The 18,335-nt window shown below is 40.1% G+C and overlaps 1 protein-coding gene across 2 annotated transcripts in view; it reads right to left on the reverse strand.

The window, feature by feature from the left end:
- Nucleotides 1-18,335, reverse strand: part of LOC130926664 (disintegrin and metalloproteinase domain-containing protein 23) — a 79,924-nt gene that overhangs the window by 3,566 nt on the left and 58,023 nt on the right. Inside the window, exons 24-25 of one of the 2 annotated variants that reach the window (XM_057851708.1) lie at nt 15,191-15,302; nt 11,025-11,115 (exon numbers count right to left, since the gene is read on the reverse strand). In XM_057851708.1, the coding sequence (XP_057707691.1) occupies nt 11,025-11,115; nt 15,191-15,302 (203 nt within the window). Of the gene's footprint in view, nt 1-11,024; nt 11,116-11,779; nt 11,871-15,190; nt 15,303-18,335 lie in introns of both variants that reach the window. The other variant, XM_057851709.1, reaches the window with a different exon arrangement.

Here is an 18,335-nt window from a genome sequence, read left to right on the forward strand (position 1 = left end):
AAGCAATCTTGAAATATTGCTCATTTGGAGCACAGAAAGAAAACAGAGTATTCTCAGGGGCAGTTTACATGGCGACTCTGCGACACGAAGACGCACTGACTGTGTTGCGGAGTTGCCTCGCGTGCATATGGTGTCGGCGAAGACGAAAAATTCTGAATCCTGCCTCCAAAGTGGAAGAATTCGATTGCGGGGGATTGAGAGGGCTATCTCAGCATGCATATCAAAGGCTCCCACGGCGCGACACTGCGCCGATAACGTCAGCACTCGTACACGTCACATTGGGCGTGCGCAGAGTGCTAATAAACAGTGAAATCAGAAAATATGGCGGAATGTCGGCTTTAATTTACTGTTTTAAAAATATTTTTATATTAAAAATGTTGAATGTTTCTTTTTGTGCCTTTTTGAACAAAATAAAAATGCCATCGCTTCGAGTGGGCGGGCATATTCTTTTCCAGGCTGAGGAACTTTGGTGGGGTCAAAGTGCATCATTTGCTGTCGCCTTGTAAATCTGCACTACCCACTAGGGCCTGGCATGAATACTACATCATTTTCATGCGGAATTGCAACATTGTTCGAATGGCCCATATAAATTCAAACATGACATTTTTCGTCTTCTCGGAGAGTCACCATGTAAACTGCCCCTCAAGGCTTATCCCCCCGCCCCCCACCACCACCAATTTTATTTTATTTTTTTTATAACTGTTGTCAAGCTCGCTTCTTTCCTAAAAGCCGTGTTCAAGCTAAGTGCTAACACTAATGCACAGCTCCATCGCTAACGTAGCGCCCTGTCTCTCTCGGTCTTTGCTGACGTAATCGCTGCATGAATTCCAGACCGCAGCCACATTCTCGAAAAATGTGGCCCAGATCGCATTTTAATCACATACGAAAAGTGACCTAGATCGGATCGAAATGGTCCACTTTTATGCGACCCTTCAGACTGTCAAATAAATGCCTGATGTCAAATTAATGCCTGACTCGAGTCGGAAAAACACGAAAAAAAATCGGATTTATGCATTAAGACCTGCGGTATGAACCTAGCTTTAGTTACAGTTTCATTGTGCAAGTATTGCTAAGCGACATTTTGGTGCCAAGGAACTATCCCGAAGTGAAGGGACGAGCTTCTGTCCGATAGGATAGTAGTGCTTTGCCACCATTTGTGGCTCACTTACTAATGATTTTAGCATTGAATTTTGGCCTGTCTACACTATCACTTTTCCTATAGAGAAAAAGGTTTTACAGATTTGAAAATTGCACAGAACCCCCCCCCCCCCCCCCCCCCCAAAAAAAAAACCTCTTGCAAAAAAAATTTGGGAGGGGAGGGGGGTTGTTGGCAAGTATGATTGTTGACCACTCGGAATCCCTACTGTGAATCTGCGATTCACTGGATGATGACAGCAAAGTACTTTTTTTCTATTAGACAGTGCCATTGCCCTGAACTTCAACATTGTTCCTTGACACCAGTTTAGTTTGAATCTAAAACAGATGCTGAAGTGAGGATGGGTCTGCTCCATGTTGCTCGAATACAAAGAGGTCTTCAGAGGTGTTGACATTCACAGACCCATTTACTTGCTCAAATTTATGCTGAATTAATTATTTTTAACTTTGGAGTAGGCATGTGCCGATAACCGGTTTCAAGGTATACCGTGGTATGAAAACGTCAGTTTCAAAACCGCAAAAAATTCCCTCGCTTGCAGCTGAAAAGCTCAGCCCTCTTCCATTGGTTGTTGCTCAGAGTCAGTGAGTCAGCTGTGCTACGCGATGGCTGGAGGAGGTGAAACTCCTGAACTTTCCCCCCATTGTAAGGCTTTAGCCATTTAAAGAAAGGCTTCAAAGGCTGCCAAAATTCACTCTACTCATTTTACACTGCCTTTTAGCTCAATATAGTGTATGGGTAAAACGGCGCTATTATAGATTGAACGCGACAATGCGTGAGTGTGACATGCAGCGCATGTGTTAATTGCGTTAAATATTGTAACGTGATAAGTGTAAAAAATATTAATTCTCGCCGTTAACGCGATAAATTTGATAACCCTACCTTAAGCTTAAACTAAAGACTGGAAGATTTGTTGTCTGTAACGTTAAATAAAATTAGAAAACAATTTAATTTAAAAAAAAAAAAATTTTAAAAGGCATGTCCGATATTTTTTGCCGATTCCGATACTTTGAAAATGACGTGATCAGACCCGATCGATCGGTATGCCCCATCCCGATCGATCGGGACATCTCTAGTTATAAACATTATCATGAATGTTTCCCACCAGCTACGAGTTAACTCCAGTGTGTTTAGTGTGTCTAGCGGTGGTAAAACGTGTTTTTTTCTCTCGGGCAACTCTCTGTGTTGAGAAAGAGAGTGTGTGTATAATGTAAACATGATACGAGTCATACACGCGTGCTTTTTATGGAAAATAATTCATTTTTTTTTTCTGATGGTAATAATGATGAGCTGTGGCTGTGCTCACTTAAAGGACTGCATTTATTATAATTTTATTTAGAATTGATTTTTTTTTTTTTTACCTAGATATCTCAAAGTAACCTATTTTAGAGCTGTAATTGCAATACCGTGAAACCGTGATATTTTTGCTTAAGGTTATCATATCGTCAGAATCTCATACTGGCATATGCCTACTTTGGAAGTTCAACTGTCAAGACATTTTCTTTTATCCAACCTCGGAAAACTCTCTTAAAGGTCTGTGAATGCAGAAAACCTCGTCTGCCCCTTGCATACAGGTTTTGCACACATGCAGACGACAGCTGACGATGTCTTTTTACCAGTAGGGAAGGGAGAAGCTGATTTACCATCTATTCCAAATAGTCTACAGAGGAGGGAAGGACATCAACAACAACGGCGGCGGCGGGCAACTACCACAACAATGGCACAACAACAAATAGGACAACAGGAGTGATGCACAACCTCCCCGTACTGTGGCTTGTTGTGGGGCTCCTAGCACTCGTCGTGTCATGCACCTGATCCAATAGCAGGCCCGTTAAGGCGGAACTACCAGTGTGTTCCACATGCAGTGCAATGTGCTGCGTCTCTAAACCAAGTGTGTGAAGCAGGCAGCAATGGAACGGTGGGATGGCCGAAGGGGGGAGCGGATCAGAACGCTCCCCCTGCTCTATTCTATAGTAGGACCGAAGGCTTTAACCCTTGAAAGTCGTGGGACACGCCCACGCGTCCTGCGCGCATGTCATACTTGAAGCCTCGTCACGTTGTAATTACGTCACCTACGTGCCGCTGGTGGGTCTCGTTTGAAAGTTGCGGTTCATTGTCGTCTTTACTTGAAGTCAATCGACCAAGTAAAATGGGAAATAAAGTCCTTTTAGTTTTATAGTTTCATTGCCCTCATAAACAAACATAAAAATGTTGCACGGACCATGTGTTTATCTCCATATTTCCATAATTTCTTGTCCTTTTTCAAAATGGAAAGCACCACATAAAACTACATATCCCAGGAGTCAATGTGAACATTTTTAATAGGTGGCGCCTCGAACGGCAATAAGACGAGAGGGATGCGAGGTAGCGAGCCACAGCTGGTTGGATTGAGCAAGCGACTTGTGAAACACGCGGAATGAATCGAAAGCTAAATTTAGCACAAGCTAAAGCATTATTTCATCAACTCTAGGAAGACGATTGGCCAGAATTGTCATTGTTTTCTTCGGATGAGTCGGCGAGTGAGAAGAGTGACAACAGTGCGCAAAGCGCGGAAGGAGGGACCGACACTCCGTAAGAGTTGGGTGTGTGATGTAGCGTGTCTTGTTCCAGGGTGAAAATGAGTGACATATATTTGAATTCAATTTTTTTCCCAAAATCAATCTTTTCAAATTTTATATGGCGGAAAACACTCAGGTGACTTGAAGTTCTGCTATGAGACCCCAATTTGGCCAAATTTAAAAACTGTCCTATATGCATGTGTGATACATCATTGGAAAGCTAAAAATTTCAATTTTCTGGGGGAAGAAAATTTTTGAACAGGAGGACATTCAAAAAAAAATTTGAAACCCCTCAGCCCTAACTCAAGGTGAGAGCATGAGAGTGCATATTTAAGGACACTATGATTTTAACGTGATACTATCGCGTACTTGCCTTGTTTCAATACAAAAACTCAGTGTAGCATGTCTCACAGAGTGTCAAGACACAGCTGTGACTGGCCACAGCTGGACCTTTTGGGGATTTTATGGGTGAAACACGGTAATATAACAAGGGTCGCAATGCAAAAATCGCAGACATCAAGGAGTGGTCGAGATTTTCTTTTTCAAATATTTACCCTTTTAACTGTTTTTTTTCCTTCCATTTTTTCTTTGTTTGGATCAACTTTTAATCATCTAAAATATCGGGGTAAATACGACAGTAACCGAAAAAATACAATTAAGCGATAGTTATGAGGTAGATATCCGTGACCTTTTTACAAACGCTATTTTTTCATTGTGACGTAATTTATTTAAAAGTTTAAAATATGCGAGTGAATAATCTTTTTAAAGTTGTTTCTTTTTTAAACTAAATATTAGACACCAATTAATGATTCTAAGCTAAGAATGACAGACATTTCGAATAATAAATATTAGAGGTGTGCAAAATTTCCGATTCTTAGATTATTCGCGATTCGGCCGTGGAAGATTCGAGAACGATTCACAAACATCCAAATTCCGATTATTGAAATATGCCAAGTAAAGCAGAAGTACAACACACTCAGCGCGCCGCGCGGACTTCGGGACGGAACGGAGCGGGAGTAGCTAAACATTATGCTTCTCATTAACCGGCCCCTCGGGTAATGCCAACGCTCAACTCACGGCTCTAGCTCAACTCATGCCACGAGATAAAAAAACACAACAACATACCTGACTGCTGCCGAAAAGCTGCTACAAGTACAGCTAAGCTACATAATGTTACGGTAGATATCATTTACATAGGACTAGATGGATTATAGACTTGGTAGCGGTAGCAGCACATCTGCAAAAAGCTAGATGCGGGCGTTAGTAAACGGCCGCCATCTTAAAGCAGTAAACAGTAGCAGTAAACAATGCTGTTGTAGCGAACCTTCCAAGCAAACCTAATTAACTTTTTATCTAAAATACTCCTAAATCGGTAAAATATTGACTTGAATCTATCTTTAAAATAGTTTTAAAACTTTCACATGTCAAAAGTAGACAAAAGGGAAATTATGGAATAACGGGAGCAATTTTAACAACTTTAACGGTTGATTCACAACATTAAATTAATTGAATGTAGTTTAAAGCTGCTGATACAGAATGGGGACTGGAGTTTTTTTTATTTAATGTTATTTTTGTATATTTGTTTACTGCTATATGTTAACTTGATACTGAAATAGTAGTTTGGTTTAGCCTGAGAGTATTTTTGGACAATTTTGGAACTAATGTACAAAACTTTATTTTATATTTAAAAAAAAAAAAAAAAAAAAAAAAAAAAAAGGAGGGGGGTGCATCAATAATCGTTTTATAATCGAATCGGAGCCTCTGAATCGTAATCGTAATCGAATCGTTAGGTGCCCAAAGATTCCCAGCTCTAATAAATATGATTATTTCTTTTTATGGCTGAGTTGAAACAAAAGCGGTTGCGCTGTGTTTGTAAACGGGGGTCTCCAGGGTAAAACGGACATATTAAAAATATTTGGGGGGCTTAACGCGCCATGAAACTGCTATGGCAGCATATAAACATATTGTTCTATCAAAAACAACAGTTCTTTGGCTTAAAATACAGCAGTTTATTTTAAAGAGGGGTGCAAGAGCAGAAACTGCTTTTCCAGCCTTGCCTGTGTTTTCCGCATATAGATGTGTGTGTTCGAGAACTGTGATTGTAAGAACAGTATGCACTTTTTATAAGGTGATGGCTGCAATACAGTGGCACCTCCAGAATTTTTTCATAGGGGTGGCCAGATGGGGCCACTTAAAATCTTAAAATCTCGTCTGAAAATTGACCAGCAGCAGCTAGCGTTAGCTACGTAACGCCGTTACACAAGTTGAAACCACGTCAAAAAGCTGCTGTAACAGGTGTGTAACAGCACAATTTAGCTCTAAACAAGCACATGTTACAATGGCACATACTTCCCTTTCTTCTTTTACAAAGGTATTCTGACTTATATACTTACTTGTAGTCCTCTCAGTCTTCTCTCTTTACATTTGTGGTGTTCACCGAAATAAGCTGCCCATCGAATTGTGCTACCTTGTCGCGCGCACTAAACCGTTGCTGTCGGAGCGCGCAACAGCAGCGGAGGTGTGGCGGGGGGACTACTGTGAAGGTGAGGAGCAGCGGCTTGCCTGGCTGTGCATTTGGGATGAAATGCATAACTGATGCTACAACAATTTAATACTTTACTGGCAGGCGGGGTGGCCAACAAATTTATAGGGGGGGCCGTGGCCACCCCTGGCCACCCCCTCGTGGCGCCACTGCTGCAATACCAAACCTCACAAAGAGATATCCTCCAAACCCTTTTTGTGTTAGATGGTATATATGTATATTTTTTTTCAACTATTTTACACTGTTAGTCTACAGTATATAACCTGTTTTGACCATAGTATGTGTAAAGGCCAAAAACGCCTATGACAATACCTGCTGTTGAATTATCAAATATAAAACTATTCAGTCTTATTTTTTTCTGTTGAATGTTTATCCTAACAATTTGCATGAATATTATCAAGCTTCAAAACGGTTCGTTGAGCATGTTCTGTTTTCAATATGACATCAATATTACAAATTTTGACCCCAAAAAATTGTTGTCTTTTTTGGTCCAAAATGCTGATTATATTTGGTAAGTGAAGAAAACAACAGTTTGGACATGAGGGTTATGATGTCCTGAAAACAGGGACCCAACCAGGCCATTGTGAACATTTTTTTTCTTTGAAACCTAAAGGCAACATCAAAGACATGCAAAATCGGACAAAATAGGCCCGGACCTTAAAGGGTTAAAGCTCGTAGAGTGAGGGTTTGGCGTTTGCCTCTGCCTTTCTGACCTTTTCCAAACCTGAGTCAACATGCGCAAATGTCATTTTCTTACCTCCGCCAAGAATGATATACAGTATGTATTAGTATATGTGTTTGTACTTGCGGGCTCGGCTACAGATGATGACTGACAGGGACAGTGCCAACTCTCTAACAAGATATACTGTGCTGGCTTAAGTACACTGACCCACTGTATATTTACCACCAAGTGTACAGTGCTGGCCAAAAGTATTGACACCCCTGCAATTCTGTCAGATAATGCTCAATTTCTCCCAGAAAATGATTGCAATTACAAAGGCTTTGGTAGTGATATCTTAATTCATTTTGCTTGCAATGAAAAAACACAAAAGAGAATGAAAAAAAATCATTATCATTTTACACAAAACTCCAAAAATGGGCCGGACAAAAGTATTGGCACCCTCAGTCTAATACTTTGTAACACAATCTTTAGACAAAATAACTGCGAACAACTGCTTCCGGTATCCATCAATGAGTTTCTTACAATGCTCTGCTGGAATTTTAGACCATTCTTCTTTGGCCAACTGCTCCAGGTCTCTTGAGATTTGAAGGGTGCCATCTCCAAACTGCCATTTTCAGATCTCTCCACAGGTGTTTTATGGGATTCAGGTCTGGACTCATTGCTGGCCACTTGACAAGTCTCCAGTGCTTTCTCTCAAACCATTTTCTAGTGCTTTTTGAAGTGTGTTTTGGGTCATTGTCCTGCTGAAAGACCATGACCTCTGAAGGAGACCCAACTTTCTCACATGGGTCCCAACATTATGCTGCAAAATTTGTTGGTAGTCTTCAAACTTCATAATTGCACGCACACGGTCAAGCAGTCCAGTGCCAGAGGCAACGAAGCAACCCCAAACCATCAGGGAACCTCCGCCGTGTTTGACTGTGGGGACCGTGTTCTTTTCTTTGAAGGCTTTGTTTTTTCCCTCTAAACTCTACGTTGATGCCTTTTTCCAAAAAACTCTACTTATATCTCATCTGACCAGAGAACATTCTTCAAAAGGTTTTTGGCTTCTCAGGTAAGTTTTGGCAAACTCCTGGATTTTTTTATGTCTCTGGGTTGGATGTGGGGTCTTCCTGGGTATCCACACATTTCAGTCAGACGCTGACGGATCGTACGGGTTGACACTGTTGTACCCTCGGACTGCAGGACAGCTTCAACTTGTTTGGATCCATTCGCACAATCTTTCGTTGAAATCTATCGTCAATTTTTCTTTTCTGTCCACGTCTAGGGAGGTTAGCTACAGTGCCATGGGCTTTACACTTATTGATGACACTACGCACGGTAGACACAGGAACATTCAGGTCTTTGGAGATGGACTTGTAGCCTTGAGACAGCCCATGCTTCCACACCATTTTGCTTCCCAAGTTCTCAGACAGTTCTTTGGTCTCCTTTCTTTTCTCCATGCTCAATTTGGTACACACAAGGGCACATGACAGAGGTTGGGTCAACCTTAATCCATTTTAACTGCCTGTAAGTGTGATTTAGTTATTGCCACCACCTGTTATGTGCCACAGGTAAGTAACAGGTGCTGTTAAATACTCAAATTAGAGAAGCATCACATGATTTTTCAAAGGGTGCCAACACTTATGTCCGGCATATTTTTGGAGTGTATAATGATAATGATTTTATTTTCATTCTCTTCATTCTCTTTTGTGTTTTTTTCATGGCAAGCAAAATAAATGAAGATATTACTACCAAAGCATTTGTAAGTGACAGAATTGCAGGATTGCCAATACTTTTGGCCAGCACTGTATATTATAATTAGGGCTGTCAAATGATTAAAAATTTTAATCGAGTTAATTACAGCTTAAAAATTAATTAATCGTAATTAATCGCAATTAATCGCAATTCAAACCATCTATAAAATATGCCATATTTTTCTGTAAATTATATATATTCTGTAAAATAAATTGTTGGTATGGAAAGATAAGACACAAGATGGATATATACAGTGGGGAGAACAAGTATTTGATACACTGCCAATGGGAAAATCCATTGGCAGTGTATCAAATACTTGTTCTCCCCACTGTACATTCAACATACGGTACATAAGGACTGTAGTGGGCATTTCAATCTACTGTCATTTAAATCTGTCTATGCCAGGGGTGTCCAAACTTTTTGCAAAGGGGGCCAGATTAGGTGTGGTAAAAATGTGGGGGGCCGACTTTGGCTGACGTTCTTTACATAGAACAATATATTTAAGCAAATTTTAGCAAGCCATTCTGTGTGTCACATTTGCTTTATTTTTTTTTTATTAATAATTTCAACAATCTCGCAATTAGCCTTTGTGGCGTTCTCTTTCGATTTTGTGAAATACTGCTGCTGTAAAATTAAACTAGCTTCAATTTCTCGCTAGGTACCTTCCCTGTAATCTTGTCGTAAATGTCAGCGTGTCTTGTTTGGTAATATCGCCTCACATTAAACGCTTTAAAAACAGCGACTGTTTCTTTGCAAATGAAGCAGACGCAGTTGTTGCGTATTTTAATGAAGAAATAGTGCAATTTCCATCTATCGTTGAGGCGTCGGCCGTCGCAGTCAACTTTTTTGTTGTTGTTGTTGATTGTTGCCATTTTAAAAAATTGGAGGTATAGGGTCACATGGGGTAATGTTGCTTGAAGGGCTGCTGCCTTTTAGTAGGGAAATGAGGATCAGCTTTTAATGTGTAAGCTACTTCATAAGCTGGTAGCAGTACTGCTGACCAATTTATTAAGTCTGTGTGCGGGCCAGACGTTATTGATCTTATGACAGAGGCTGGGGGCCGGATGAAATTTGACCACGGGCCGCATTTGGCCCCCGGGCCGCACTTTGGACATATGTCTGGTCTATGCTGTCCTCACTCCGAAGCGTCTACTTTTTCCAAAACTAAACAGCTAGTGAACGACGCCTTAATAATCAGACTTCTTCCTTTTTCATCTGATTTATTAATAAAATAGCCTCAAACCATTATCCTCTTTAGACCGTCATAAAACTACACAAAAAAAAAGTACACAAGCATTGCATTAGCAACAACGTTAGCTTAGCACGCTATACAGGTTCACTAAACATAAACAAAAAGCGTCTCATACAAAAAATAGAACATTTCGCTTACTAACATAATATGTACATTCTTTACAACAACCATACTTACGGACAAATCTTGTCCAAGGATCATATAAGCACAACATTACAACGTAGGCTTCAGCCCGAGACGTCGTGCAGCCATATGAACTGGCAAGAAAAAAATAAACCATGTCGCAAAGCGACCACAAGAGTTCGCTGTTGTGCTGCAGCACAAAAAGCCTTGCTGTAAAACTTACCAAAAGGCAGAATACTGTCTGAGCGGGACATGTGCGTTAATTGCGTCAAATATTTTAACGTGATTAATTTAAAAAATTAATTACCGCGCGTTAACGCGATAATTTTGACAGCCCTAATTATAATATTTATTCCATCAAAATGTATTACTATATTCTCAATATTGTATTATTTTAATTTCATAGCATTTTTCTTGAATGTGCACATGTCAAAGAATTAATCTTCGGCACTTTGTTTCAGCTGCGGCGGTTCTCAAAGTGCTCTCTAAACCAAATTGAGTTGACAAAAAAGAAGATATTTAATGGCACAAAAAATCCATCTAAATAACAATAACAAACAATTTTTTTTTTTTTATACTGTACACATTTTAACAGTAAAAAATGTCTACTCCATTTTGAGATGCTGAGCCCTTCTTTTAAAATTCAGAACGCAAAAGCCTAAACGGCTGGCTGACTCTTCTCCATTTAGCTGAAAATAGCAACAATACACATCTGAAGCCTTTTAACTCTCGTCTGAGCATGCATATCAAGCACCGAGCTCGGCCCGTTCCGCCCAATCAGTTTGAGGTTCTGCTACAGACGTCCTCCACCGTCCTCTACGCGCTTTCTTCACATGTAAGGTGAACGTCAGCGTTCCGGTAAAGGTTCCACGTGTGGTCGGTGTGCATATTCTGCAGCAGGAGCTCAAACCCCGGCGTCTAAAAGCAGCGGGGATGCTAGAGGTCGAGCAGGAGAGGCATGCGGCGTGTTTGCTTACTTAAAACCCCATCCAGTCCCCCCCAGCACTATGGCGGCCACAAGGATGGCTCCGGCGATGGAGCCTATTATTAGATTGGTGGCACTAGGACCTGCAAAGGGTTATGAGGGGAAAGACACATCAGTTTCTAAGCTAGCTCGCCGTAGCAATAACATGTAACTACACACGATTCCACACGATTACAGACTCCGACAATGTCCCGCATGCTCTCCAGTCCCCGTTCTAGTGTTTTCGTGGTGTGATCGTCCCTGCTCGCCAAGGTTGAGCACCCATCAAATGTTTAATGAAACAGATTGATGGGTGGTGTCTCTTTGTGTGCCCTGCACTATGCAGAGAATACTTTTCGGGGTGAGCACACAGAAAGGTCAGGTCGCTAAGTGGACATTTCTTCTGCTTGTGGACAGTTTTCCTTCTAAATGCCCCACATGCCCCAGAAAGGAGAGGATCACAGGAGCAACCACATGACGACTAAGAAGAAGAGAAAGAAGAGGAGGCAGATGAAGAAGAGGGCTTGTAATGGGGAACACCAGGAAGCGGAACGAGAGGAGGCGGTATAGAAAGGGGGGCCATCAATCAATCACACGACACTGAAAACAACCAATCATAAGACACGATTATACATATGGTCATCACCAACACAAGAAGACACAAAGCCACCGGGACGCACACACGGGCTCAGGCCGGCTCACGAAACCGCCCGCACACTGAGGCACCACTATGAGAGGAAGAGCTGTGAAAGGGTTAAAAATGCTTACTCTATTCCCCACCCTGTGCCTCCAAAAATCACCCCCAGGGCCAGAATGGTCCCTGCTACTGCCCCTATCAGCCTGTTAGTGGCCACGCTCACTGTGTGGAGGGAAAAGGAGCATGGTTACCACCCGGGCAGAAGACAAACAACAGGCCTCTGATGCCCACCAGTCCCCAGCTAAACTTCCACGTCCAACTTCTCCTCTGCGTCTAATTACATCAAATTCCATGTCTAAAATCAGTTTAAAAACATGGATGTGGATATTTTACGCAAGTAATTCTCAAGCATTTTACACCAAGTACCACCTAGAAAAGTAGACCGTATTCATTAATATTAAAGTGCAGTAGCGTAATTGCATTGAGGTTTAATTTCTAAAAAGGTTTGTCACTGTCAGGTGGAGACCTTGTACTATGCCCAAACACAATTTACATTATTTTCCAAAAATCTCTGTTATTGGTCTTTCATTATAATTTATTTATTACTTTAATTTATTATTATAATTAATTTATTTATTTACATTATTAACCCTTCACAGGAAAAGTTACAAATTTTGGAAATTTATTTAAAACAAATTTAAGGAAAAAAACCAACGTAACCTAATGAAGACCTCACATATGGAGGTCCCATTTGGGTCAAGTAGGTGACAATATTAACATTTTGTATACAAAGTTTGGCATACTGACCAAAAAAGTCACGCAGTACCTTGTTATGCCCTCTTCAGTCTACCTTCATTTTGTCTTAGTCTTTTGGACGTTAACACTTATAGCAGGGGTGAAAGTGGTTAGAATTTCTTGCCAGAACTACCTGACGTGAAGGTCGCCACGGAGCCAGAAATTGTTTTTTTGTTGTTGTTTTTTTTTTGGGGTGGGGGTCAAAAATTTACTGAAATGCAAAGAAAATTGTTTTGGTCAGTTATTTCTATAACACATACAATAACTGATTTTCATTCAAAATTGTATTTCAAAATTAACAAGAACAGCAATAACCCCACCTTCTACCTCCTAATTTTTTAATTTTTTTTTTTTTTAAAAACCTCTACCTCCTAATTTTTATTTTCCGTCATTTCCTCACATACTAAATGACAAATCTCAATTTTAACTACTTAAGAACATAGGATGTATATTAAAATTGAAGTTAATATAAACATTTAGTTTTCGTTGTTTTTTTTAATAATAAAGATATTAGTAAAATACATTCAGAAAAACTAGTAAAAATGAGTTATATTATGCAGAGTGAAACAAACATGTGAAGCAAACATTGACTTTTTTAAATCATAAGGAAATTAATAAGTTGCCTAACATAAATGGACAAATATAAGTCCAAAGTGCACATTGACAGCTAAGATGTTCTGAACCTCCCCATCACAGCAAATAAAACTAAATATGATAAATAAGCCTCCTTAACTCTTGCCACGCTCTTAAAGATTTGATCCATTTTCTGTTGCATTGCCCTTTTTTTGTCGCATCAATTCAACAAACCTTTTTTTTTTTTTTTTTTTTTGCTGTTTCAGAAACTATGCACATTTGAACCAATAAGAGCTAACTATCTCTGGTGATCACATGTCCGTATGTCAGCCAATTGAACGGATAAATGAGTCTAGGCGTTTTGCTTTGCTGCATGCATTCGCACATTTACGTGACTCGTCATCGTCAGACAAGGATAACTGCAGCAGCTGGGGAAACCTCCATGTCGTCCGTGGAATAAAATAAATAATAAATATCGGTGGAAACGGATTACGCTACACAAGCCCTTTATTATGCTTGTTGTTACCACTTGTGTATGTAAATCTGATGTTGGTAGATTGTTTTCTTCTTGGAGATGAAATGCATGTGTGGAAGCTTTGTATTTTTTTTTTTTACATAGCGTTTTGACAGGTCCCATCATGTTTTCGGAATCAAAGCACCGTATACTGGAACAGCGTTCCAGCCCTGAATCTTATACCGGAACGGCGTTCCGGCCCCGTATCTTATACCGGAACAGCGTTCTGGACCATTCCGACCCACTTTCACCCCTGACTAAGACTAATAAGCAGGGGTGAAAGGTCAGGAACGCAGTTCCTGTATAAGATTCAGGTGCTTTGATCCCGAAAATATGACGGCAACTGTCAAAACACCATGTAAAAAAAAAAAAGCCATGTGCATTTGTTGTCATTTAGTTCAATTCTTTTGTAGGATGACCAGTTCCCGTTTTTGTCCCCCCCGCGACCGGAATGTGAAGTGAGTGACTATTTATTTATAATTGTGGACTAACGAAGCTTGGTGTCATTGAAAAACAATTGCAGTCCATGTTTTCACAATGTGTCAAAGTCACCACACGCATTGCCAAAGCCCATAAGCTTTCCACCGACACACCCACTCCACCGACAGCAAATCAGAGCAAAGAGTATTCAAATTAGATCCAGTCAGCTGCATATTAATGTAAAACCGAACTTCTGCAGATGAACCTCAGAAGGACTGAATAAAGTAACTTGAAATTTTTTTTTATGCAAATTGTTGTGCAAACTTGGTAAAATGGCATCTGATGTTTGTAAACGTGAAAGCAAAATGACACTGTAGTTCTACTTTTGTAATAAAAATAAATTAAATTAAAATGATTGAAAACGGCAATAGACTCTGGTTATGGCCCATAATAACACTTTAAACTCTAGTTTTGTTTTGTTTTGTTTTTTTGCTTTTTCCTATAATGAATTAGTATTGCTGATATTTAAATTAATAGATGTCCAATTCATTTCAACTGGGAGGGATGGCAGAGAATGCTCCTCTATCAATGCCATTGAGGGTGCTAGCTGTCCAACTGATTTTGACTGGGAGGATTGGCTGCGGATGAGTGCTATCAACCACCTAAATTCAAAATGGATTGGGTCTCTAGCTCCGTCAGTGGCAGCAAAAGAGTTAAAAAATAAAAGCCCTATAAAGTGTTAAACATTTTTTAATGTTAAAAATAGTTTGCTGTGCATCATTATGCCACCTCAAGACTGAAAGTGAAGAATATGTTTTTTTAGACGATAATGCATGAAAACACATACACTTGTTTTTAATGAATCACAGTAATTTTTTGGTGAAGAAGGAATTGACCAGTCTGTGCATATTCATTTACAAATTAGTCATTTTTTTGAGTTCCTAAAAAGTTGTGATTTTGTAGACGCAAGTCTTCCGCCTGACAGTGATGATATTTAATATTATGGTAAACCACTGTAATATTAAGGAATTTGAACATCTGTACTGTACTCAAATAAATGCAAAGAAATTATAATATTGGTAGGCGGGGAAGTGTCCCGGACAAAATTCAAATGAAAAAAAATATACATTTATTTTTATTCTCATTTGAAAAGAGTTTAAGGTTTTTAAAGATTCAATGCAAACATGTTGAACTCAACTTTTCCAAGAGACAGAAAAAGGTGAAAATTGTTAAAACTGACCTTTGGGACCAGGAGTTGGAGTAGTCTCAACGACTTTAGGAGGGTCAGGCATACTACAGTCTGTCCCTGCCCACGTGGAGTCACAAGTGCATGTGGCTTCATTGTTGCACACCTGTACACAGCACATAAATGCACCGAAGCACATGGACATAAAAGAATGACATTGAATGATATCTTCTCAGAATTCTCCAAAGAATGATGTGGCAAATGATAAAAAATCCACATTTGGAATGCTTTCAGTTAGTTTGCCCAGTTTGTACACCAAACCGGGAGAGTGTCTCGTGCTGCTACAAAGTGAATACAGGTACTGAATATTAAGGTTTTTTTTGCATCATGACTCTAATACGCAGCAGTGATACAGAGAATGGATAACAAGACAATTATACTGCTGCAAAACGCCAGCAGATGGCAGCCACTCCCTGTTCTAGACACGAGATAAGTGGAGCTTGAGTGATGGTATACAAATATACTAGTCCTTCTAAAAAAATTAGCATATTGTGATAAAGTTCATTATTTTCTGTAATGTACTTTTAAACATTAGACTTTCATATATTTTCGATTATTACACACAACTGAAGTAGTTCAAGCTTTTTATTGTTTTAATATTGATGATTTTGGCAAAAAAGTCAAGAAAAAATAAAAATCCCTATCTCAAAAAATTAGCATATTTCATTCGACCAATACAAAAAAAAATATTTTTTAATACAAAAAAAGTCAACCTTCAATTAATTATATCAGCTATGCACTCAATACTCAGGAATCTTTTAGCAGGAATGACTGCTTCAATACAGCGTGGCATGGAGGCAATCAGCCTGTGGCACTGCAGAGGTGTTATGGAGGCCTAGGATGCTTCGATAGCGGCCTTAAGCTCATCCACAGTGTTGGGCCTGGTGTCTCTCAACTTCCTCTTCACAATACCCCACAGATTCTCTATGGTGTTCAGGTCAGGAGAGTTGGCAGGCCAATTGAGCACAGTAATCCCATGGTGAGTACACCATTTACCAGTGGTTTTGGCACTGTGAGTAGGTGCCAGATCGTGCTGAAAAATGAAATCTTCATCTCCATAAAGCTTTTCAGCAGATGGAAGCATGAAGTGCTCCAAAATCTCCTAATAGCTAGCTGCATTGACCCTGCCCTTGATAAAACACAGTAGACCAACACCAGCAGCTGACATGGCACCTCAGACCATCTATGGGTACTTGACACTGGACTTCAGGCATTTTGGCATTTCCTTCTCCCCAGTCTTCCTCCAAACTCTGGCACCTTGATTTCTGAATGACATGCAAAATTTGCTTTCATCTGAAAAAAGTACTTTGGACCACTGAGCAACAGTCCAGTGCTGCGTCTCTGTAGCCTAGGTCAGGCGCTTCTGCCGCTGTTTCACACACACCTGTGCACGGTGGCTCTGGATATTTCTACTCCAGACTCAGTCCACTGTTTCTGCAGGTCCCTCAAGGTCTGAAATCGGCCCTTCTCCACAATCTTTCTCAGGGTGCGGTCACCTCTTCTGGTTGTGCAGCCTTTCCTACCACACTTTTTCCTGCCCACAGAGTTCCCACTGAGGTGCCTTGATACAGCACTCTGGGAACGGCCTATTCGCTCAGAAATTTCTTCATGTATCTAAGCCTCTTGCTTGAGGGTGTCAATGATGGCCTCCTGGACAGCAGTCAGGTCGGCAGTCTTGCCCATGATTGCGGTTTTGAGTAATGAACCAGGCTGGGAGTTTTTGAAAGCTTCAGGAATATTTCGCAGGGGTTTTGAGTTAATTCGTTGATTCAGATGATTAGGTTAGTAGCTTCTGTAGAGTACCTTTTCATGATATGCTAATTTTTTGAGATAGGGATTTTTGTTTTTTCTTGACTTTTTGCCAAAATTATCAATATTAATACAATAAAAGGCTTGAACTACTTCAGTTATGTGTAATGAATCTGTAATGAATCTAAAATATATGAAAGTCTAATGTTTATCAGTACATTACAGAAAATAATGGACTTTATCACAATATGCTAATTTTTTGAGAAGGACCAGTATTTGTTGCTTAAAGAGTTATAACAAGGGACAATGATGCTACTTGTTAACCCGTCCATATCTTTAAAAAAAAAAAAAGAAATTAAGTCATTTCATTTATTAATTATTGTATGTTTAACAGTATACACTGCCACTACACATAGCTTGTGTCTCAAATTTTTGCTCACAACACTCGTACCTCAAGGCAAAGACATCACCCTTATTAACGGGTCAACTCGGCCATGCCCTGCGCAACTCCTTCAAGCAGGGGGGCCGCCCACATAAAAAGGAGCTATTCACAAACACACGCACGCAGCGAACTAACGGTGGATTTCGGTTCAAAAAGTATGAAAGCTGTTAGAGCAGGGCGGTAAACCGAAAATTTACCGTCACCGAAATTCTTCACGATGACCGACGTAATTTTGACCATGTCGGTAAATTCGGTAATTTAATAAAACAAAAAATATAGTCTTTTTATCCCGCTTTGACGCTGTGTTGTTCGGCTATGTTCATTCCCCTTTAAGAAAGCAGACAGTGTGCTTACGTATGGAGTCATGTGGTTTTCAGGAAGCCAATCAAACAGAAGCCCGGTAGGCTAACGCTAGCAGCTAACGCTACAAGTAAACGGGATGGAGTCAGGCTTAAATTAGCTTTGCCAAACTTTCACCCGAAATAAAGTAAACTCTTGGCGGGTTCCAGACGGGCTTTCACCCGCTGTACTCCCTGGTTCTCACGATATTAGGAGAGGATGCTTTCTTCTGGTAGCCAAGCCACAGGCTAACGCTAGCGGCTAACAACGGCTACAAATGAACGTGAAAGAGTCGGACAGCGGCTCTAACCTTGTCGAAACGGCTGAAATTAATGAGTGGACTGGGCACAGCTATTTTTCTGTATGTGTTTGCTTTATTCTGTTATCATAAAACCTTAAATGTTTCATTGGCATCAGAGCAATACAGCTTTAATCTGGTTGTGTCTGTGTGGGGGTGCATGTATTAAAAAATGTTTCGGAAAAATAAATAAATAAATAAACTGAAACCTTGACATAAACACTTGTGTTGAATAATTATGTCACAGCAGCCATTACCAATAAGTTGTCTGAAGTGTACTGTTAAAGCTGCAAGTCATTTGTGTTAGAATG

The sequence above is a fragment of the Corythoichthys intestinalis genome, chromosome 12 (assembly GCF_030265065.1).
Source record: "Corythoichthys intestinalis isolate RoL2023-P3 chromosome 12, ASM3026506v1, whole genome shotgun sequence".
Lineage (NCBI taxonomy): Eukaryota > Metazoa > Chordata > Actinopteri > Syngnathiformes > Syngnathidae > Corythoichthys > Corythoichthys intestinalis.